Consider the following 7974-nt stretch of genomic DNA (forward strand, 5'->3'; position numbering starts at 1 on the left):
TGCATCAGCTCACCATATACTCATATTTTTCTTCTTTTTTAATACAGAACCTAGAAGAGAAAAGCATCGTGCAAGATGACAAGGAGGTGATCTTGAGCACGGAGGAGGAGAGTTTCTTTGTCCAAGTGCATGATGTTTCTCCCGAGCAACCGCGGACAGTCATCAAAGCACCCCGCATCAGCACCGCACAGGATGTCATTCAGCAGGTCAGAGCCCCTCCTCACCTCACTTTAGTCCTGTCCTCAGTGTTGATTGCTGGGACAGATCAGATTTCAGCTCATTTTATGAATGAAGTTCTAGACCTACGGAGACCTGAAAAGGCAGTATGTGCCTCTTAAGGCTGGGAAATGTTAGTTGCTCCCTTCAGCATAGCATCTACTATGAGTCAGGCCTTCTATGAAGCTCGAATATTATGGGTTTAGGAGGTGGCTGTGCAAAGCAGTAATTTCATTGTCCCAGAAATGCCTAAGCCAATACCTAATGACCACCTCTCAAGGTCTGTCAGAAGATAAGCAGGCCTGCCCTGACCCTCTCCTCTCCTCTAGGGCCTGCTTCTCTGTGTACGTAGTTTCAGAAAATATATTTCCTTTTTTTGAAGGCTTTGTCACGGATCGTGTGCATTAAACACCTATTTGAAAAGTGGTTGAGCATATTGGTTAATGCAGACTCTACTAGATCGAATTGCTCAATTGAAATCCCAGCTGTACTTACTACTAGCTCTGAGATCTTGGGCAAGTTATTTAACTATCTTTGCCCTAGTTATAGTGGTGTACTGGTAAAATTGGCTCTTAAATAAAAGCAGGGGGTGGGAGATCTCTGATTTGTAGTGTTTGCTCATTTCTGTTGTATAAATACTCCCACCACGTCTGATTTCACTAGCTGGTTCCAGCTGGCTCCAGCACACCACTGCATGGCAAGCTACCACGTAGATAACATGGAGATAGTATAATAGTACTTTCCTCACAGTGTTGCGAAGAGTAAATATATGTAAGGTATACCATGCTTAGCACAGGGCAAACACTATTTAAATGCTATTTGCTGTTAGTGCATGGTTAATTTTAACCTCCTCAATAGGTTTTGAACTCTAAGAGGGTTTAGATGTGTTTTCTTTTGTGCACCTTTGTGTTTCCAAAGTATAGTATAGTATCTGGGACATAGTAGGTTCTCACTAAACATTGATGAGTGAATAAATGCATAAATGAGATAATCTTGCACTAAATGAGAAGTAAGACCAAGTAAATTTTAAAATGCCTTCGACAACTAATACACTGTGGTGGAGAGGCAGCCTAATGAGACAGAGAGGGATCTGAGTCAGGATTCTGTCCCTAACTGTCAGCATGACCTTCATGTCTATGAGCTTTGGTGCATACAGACAGTCCAAGTCTTTATTCCATTACTTCTTAGCTGTGCACCCTCTGGAATCTGCTTAAGTTCCTAGTCTGAAATGAGATAATAATACCAGAACCACGGATTGTTGTGTAGCTAAATGAGGTAATGTAGGGAAGTGCGTTATAAACTGCGACTTAACACAGATATAATGAGGACTGGGATGACATCTGAAAGACTCCCTCTATCTCTAAGTCTGTGACAGTTTTCCACGTGAAAGTTCCATTTAGTGAATGCAGGTGTTAGTGACAGTGTCTTCATTCAGTTGATCATAACTTATCTTTCAGACCTTATGCAAAGCCAAATACTCCTATAGCATCCTGAGCAACCCCAACCCAAGTGACTATGTGCTTTTGGAAGAGGTGGTGAAAGACACCTCCAACAAGAGGTCTTCTACCCCAAAGTCCTCCCAGCGGGTCCTCTTGGATCAGGAGTGTGTGTTTCAAGCACAAAGCAAGTGGAAAGGTGCAGGAAAATTCATCCTGAAGCTAAAGGAGCAGGTGCAGGTAAAGTTCAAGGTTATTTTGCCGTCTTCACAGATTATTTGATATTCTTTGGGAGATAAGAAATCTAGGAAAATGTTTCTGAGTTAAGGATTGTAGAGGGGAGAAACCCATGTGGCTTTGTTTTCATTCCCTTGGCGGTTAAGCGGTCCTGAGAGGCAAGTCCTTCAACCCTCGTTTCCAACGCTCTGACAGGGAAGAGAGAAGAGCTTTCTGATATAATGTCATGTGACTGAGGATCCTGGCTTCAACCTAATGCCGGTGGAGGGTTCTTTTTTTCTCTGCAGGCATCCCGAGAAGACAAAAGAAAAGGCATTTCTTTTGCAAGTGAACTCAAGAAGCTCACCAAGTCAACTAAACAGCCCCGAGGACTCACATCACCTTCTCAGGTCTTGGCCTCAGAAAGTGTCCAAAACAAGGAGGAAAAACCTGTGGGAGGCTTGTTCTCCAGCGACACGCTAGACTACCGACAGTGACCAAGGGTACCATGTTTTACCAGGTATGCTAGGTCAGGGTACCATTCTGAAACAGGGATCAACTTACACTTTGTAAGGCACAGTTTGTATAGTATCAAATGGAGGATGGCCCCTGAGGGAGGTACGAATGGTAGAAAAATAGGAAGAGGGCTCTGAAGATATAGGTACCTTCAGCATTTATAATTTTAGACCTCCTTATTTTGTAGATAACTCGACAAAGGCCCCAAGAGGACAACCAACTTGCCCAAACTACTACATCAGCCTCATCTCATCAGATATAGAACTCTTTTAATTATTGGTAACTCACGTAAAACCCAAGGGGCTGCTGTGGGCCCTTCAGCTTTCATTTTTGAGGTTTGATTTAGTCTCAACAACCTCAACGACTTCTGCCTCATTTAAAAAATAAAAATCTGGCATTCAGGATGTCATCCTTAAAAAGAAAGCAGAAGAGCAATAACAACCTCCATCCTGACACTACAGTAGATTAGGCCCGTGCTTGGTATTCACACACAGAGCAAACTTCATTCTAGCTTAAAATAAATTATTTACGTGGAACGTGAATTTTTTTGAAGAAGCAAACACAGGTTTTTAAAAGAAACCAAACATGGGTTTCTTTTTTTCACTTAGTTTCTTAATGAACCCAAGGGATTATTAAAGCCTACTTTTTACCTGTTAACATTAAGTTTTAAGATTTAAAATTCATGAAACAAAAATAAAAAATAAAATTTACGTGAAACCAACAGCAGTAAAGGCATTGTTGCTTATACTGCAGAGCTTCATCGTCTGTCTTTATCACAATCAGGAAGTCCATATATAAAATTGTAGAAGCTCACAGTTAAAGAATTCATTGATATCTCTTGACAGGGCCAACTTGGTTTATAACAGCTCAAAGGGACTGATACATTGAGCCCATGAGTCTACATTTAAGGAGCAACTCCTAAAATAATTGGTGCCCACACTACACTAACAAAGCTCTTTCAGAACAACAGACAAAGCCAAATATAGGAAATTTCCTCCTCCAAAATATCTGCATATCCAACTATTCTGAAGGACTCTGGGTTGTTTGCGGTCTGTAAGCAAAGATTCATCAGAAATATCGGAAGTATGGCAGCAATTCCATATCATACAGCATCAGATAATATCGAATATGCACAGAATAGTGAAGCTCTGGGCTGTCCAGATGCTAAGAATGTTCAGCACCCTTTTTCTGTTGAGATACAGTTGGTATTCCAATTTTGTAAAGTTCCAAACTCACTTCCTTTTCTGCCCCCGGGTCACTGAGACAATCAGTGCCATCTCCAAAAGCTGTGAGCTTTAGGACTAAACAATAGTGTTAGCCTCTAACTTTTAGAAAATGACTCCCCATGGTAGTGGTTCTGGGAACAGGCCGTAAGGACAGTGATAAAAATTTAAAATGTTTTCCATACCAAGAACTTTGCATCAGATATATCACAGGTGAGATGTTATACACACCTCTCTTTTATAACCTCCATAATGACATAGTGAAATTAGTCTGCACATAAGAAGCCTTCGCTGTGCTACAAGATTACATTAAGTACATAAGAATACAACTCCACTAAAAATCTGCCTTATACTTGATATAATGAGCATTACTAATTGCTTGTATTTTAGGGGAGTAGGAAGAGTAGCAGTGATTTAGATGAATGCCTTTGGACTCTCATTTTCCTGTAGCAAGCAAACATTCACAATCATTCAGTTGACCTAAGCTTTGCTTTAACTTGGAGGAGCTTCTCTTTTAAAACTGCCACTTGGCGCATCTACGGGACTATATTATCCCATGTCATAAACTCCTTTACACATGATGACAAAGGAAGGGCCTTTTAGAACATGTGCAGAAGAAAACAAGTTTAGTATTTTTACTGCTTCCTCAGTAACGTATTTCATGTTATCCTAAAATTTTTATTTCTAAAGTTTCAAGATTTACCCCTTAATACTCTAAAAATATCTAAACAAGTAATTATTTACTTACTCTTATCTGAAGTAATTAATACAGTTGTTAAAGGAATTCCACCTTTTTTAAAAAGTTAAAAGGTTTGGTTATGATTTTATATATATATATATATATATATATATATATATATATATATATTTCTAAGGAATATAGCCAGGACGGAAATCACCTGATGTCCCACCTCCCGGGAACATTATAACATTGTGAGTTTACAGGAAATAGGTTCTCCCCCAAACCAGAGCCACCAGAGCTGTGGGTTTCTGTTGGCTGAACAACACTAAACCCTTGCTCCACTGTCGATGCTTCCGCTCCTTGGTTTAAAATATACTAACAAGCCTACATATATACAACTTTACAGGCGAAGATCTTTTGGCAAGGAGTTAAAGTCAAGAACAAACGTGGTAGAAACAAATACAATTTCCTTGTTTCCCTTTAGCTTAAACTGGAAATTAATGATTTCTGAACTGAAGCCGTCATCACGCATGATGTGAGATCCACACTGAGGACAAGCAAAATGGCACCAACCATCTGGGCTAGCTACCAACCATTTTCCTGATGAATGAAGCAAAGAGGCCCAGGAGACTGCCATTATACAAACGTCAACAGTTGTTTAAAACAAACAAACAAACATTGCTGAGCTTGCAAGAATGGATTTAGAACAGAGGGTCAGCAAACTTTGTCTGTAAAGGACCAGACAGCATGTTAGGCTTTATGGACCATATGGTCTCTGTTGCAACTAGCCAGCTCAGATACAGAAGCTGCCCCAGACAACACACACATGAATGAGCATGGCTAGGTCACTGGCTTCCAAGAGAACTATTTACAGACACTGAAATTAGAATTTCATATAATTTTCATAGTCATGAATATTCCTCCTTGGATTTTTTTCCTCAATTATTTAAACATGTAAAAGCCATTCTCAGTTCAAGAGCCATACAAAAACAGGTGGCAGGCCGGATTTCGCTCAAGGGCCATAGCAGACCTGACTTTGAAAGCTGGGAAGAGGCATACAGGTCTGAGAACAAGCAACCTAGTGTAGCCATACTTTTACGGCTGAGAATTGGAAGCTTTTGGGCATTGCAAATGTAAATATGTCCTGTAAGATTCATTAAAGAGTAATTCAGCTTAGTTTCTATATTGTGTACCATACTGTACTCTTCTCTAGGATTTCTTTTTACATATAGAATGATGTTGGGTTTTTTTTAAGTTTATTGCTTATATATTCAGATTATTCCATGTTTGGTTTTCACATTTAGAATGATGTGTAATTTAATATCTACTGAGTTGTGATGTCTTAACAAGAAACTTAACCATTTTTTAAAGCAAAAGTAGATTGAGTTGGTGTTTAAATTTATTTATTTTGCAAGGTTTGTACTGACACTGTACTTATATATTTATTATACATAGCTTCTTGATATCGCTTAAGGATTAGAAACATTAGTGGTTCTGTCTTACTCTTTGAAGACAAATCTCCTAAAAAGAAAATGTATGCTCTGAATACCTGAAATGGGCCAGAAATAAAAAAGCTTCATTTTCATTTTTGATTCACTGAAGAACTATTGATCCAAGTCCTACTTGCCATTTAATGTAAATTATTTTTAAAACTTTTCTGTATAAAACTATCATGTAAGTATAAAGGATTCTTCTTATTCTTGGTATGAAGCAATTAAAATGAAATACGATTTTTAAAATGAAATATGTGTTCCTCTAAAGTATAATCTAAATTTTATCTATTGATACTAAAATTTGATTTTTTCTTCAAATTATAAAGCACACTAAAAATCCTCAACTTTGCTTTGAGAAGTTTTTTTTACAATTAAAAAAAGAATTAAAATGATCCCCAGTTATTTTCGTATTCTAGAAACCATAAGTGTTAAAAATACACCACGCACCTTTCATGTTATTGGAAGTTCTTACTGACTCAAAAAGCATTTATGCTACAAGAACCACCAATTACTTGTTGGCAGAATTCAAGCTCATCCAGTTTGATGTAGCTCACACAGATTACCTCTGTAAGAGGCAATCTCCCTTTGCTGCAGGTCTCCTTTTAAATCAATCAGTCTATCATAAATGCACAATGCTGCCCCATTTTAAAAAGTATTCCAGCAACATGTTATCGAGCTTCTATAAAATAATAGGCATTTTTCCCTCTGGTATGGCTTACCATGTATTGAAAACCGAGTTGCTATCTAAGTGGCTAGAGTCAAAATGAAAACTGTACAGAGTAATGAAATGAAAGGCAAAACTGATCTCCCTAGGTTTATCATTTGGCCTTGACTCTTTGGCTCTTTTTAAGGTTCACTCTACTCCACCTCACAGCCTTTAACATAGCTGATTTGGCTACAAAACAAAATCTGAAATTCACCCTGAGACCAAATGTGAGACTGTTTTATCAAGTGAGTGAACCAGCCAGTTGCCTACATTGCAAACCTACTTGGTTGTTCATTCCACGTTAAAGTAAGAGTAGGTACTCTATTATATGTGAGTCTTTGGAATTTTAGGAGTGACGCATTGCTCAAAAATGCAAAGGGTCTGCTCTATTACAACCAAGCAGCACAAACCTGGTGTTTGTCAAAAATATGAAAATTTTATTTATGGCTTATCTGAATTTTACAGCTATTAGTATACCAAATGAAATTATCCTATTTTTTAGAATGCATCTAAAATAGCCACCCAGACTATACTCATTACCACTTCATACTTTTCAGACTACTAAAAAATCTGGGTAGCAAACTTTTTCAGTAACGTTCATATGGAAAAGAATCTAAATATGCAAGCTGTCACTCTGTTAGGTGGTGCCAACTTTAAGAAAAACCCTATAGCTGGCAAAAAAGGATTAGAGTATAAGAATCCACTGTGATTTGTGATGCTCAGAGATTAACTTCATCTCGGTCACGAACCATTCATGTAGAATTGGTTATTTTGCAAAGTGTAAAATTACTAGAGGAATTAGGGTAAGTTTGATAAAAATCTGTAGGAAGTAACACTTTTTGGGTACAAAGTGCCCTCTTGAGAGAACACTTCTTTTCATGTCTTTATTAAGTAAAAGTTGTTTATAAATTCTCCAGTTGGGGTAAATATGCAATCTAGACTCAACAAAGGTGAGTTGCCGGTGCTTGTAATCAAATTTGCTTTCATACGAAGGTCTCCCACCTTGACAGTTCTGGAGGCACTGGAGCCTCCCCTACTGCTACATATGTTCTGTTTTTAACTATATCTTCCCATTCCTCTGTTCTGTCTCTTTCTAATCTCTGTCAACCTCTCTTCCTCTAAGTTATTAGAAAAGGGAGATTGCCTCTTACAGAGTCTATGTTTGGGTCATTTCCATGATACAGTGCATTAACAATTTATGTGTTTTCTGCCATCTCTATGCATCAACCCCCTGAAAGCATATCCTTGGCTGATGGCTAAGTATCCTGACATAGGAATACCTGAAGTGAATGTTTTTGAAATACTTGCTGACATCTCCATGATTATCAAAATATTCATAAATGTCTCTTAGACCCAAAACATACTGTGCACAAGCCTGCCACTAAGCAGGCCTCTGAAACCTTCCCTATTTCAGGTGACACGGGTCTCTGAACTTTGAAACAACTCGGTCTGACACTGAACTAGGTAAAGTATTTTTGTGGTTGTG

The 7974-nt window shown here is 38.3% G+C and overlaps 1 protein-coding gene across 4 annotated transcripts in view; it reads left to right on the forward strand.

The window, feature by feature from the left end:
• The window catches only part of PLCE1 (phospholipase C epsilon 1), a 284212-nt gene extending 278091 nt beyond the window's left edge, over positions 1-6121 (forward strand). For 3 of the 4 annotated variants that reach the window (XM_016164148.2, XM_016164151.2, XM_016164152.2), the window contains 4 exons: positions 48-206; positions 1674-1892; positions 2177-2388; positions 4774-6121. In XM_016164148.2, coding sequence (XP_016019634.2) covers positions 48-206; positions 1674-1892; positions 2177-2365 — 567 coding nt within the window. In that variant the 3' untranslated portion in view covers positions 2366-2388; positions 4774-6121. Of the gene's footprint in view, positions 1-47; positions 207-1673; positions 1893-2176; positions 2389-2571; positions 4366-4773 lie in introns of those variants that run through there. The other variant, XM_016164149.2, reaches the window with a different exon arrangement.
• Positions 6122-7974: the final 1853 nt, after the last annotated feature.

Source organism: Rousettus aegyptiacus, unplaced genomic scaffold (genome assembly GCF_014176215.1).
Source record: "Rousettus aegyptiacus isolate mRouAeg1 unplaced genomic scaffold, mRouAeg1.p scaffold_m13_p_6, whole genome shotgun sequence".
Lineage (NCBI taxonomy): Eukaryota > Metazoa > Chordata > Mammalia > Chiroptera > Pteropodidae > Rousettus > Rousettus aegyptiacus.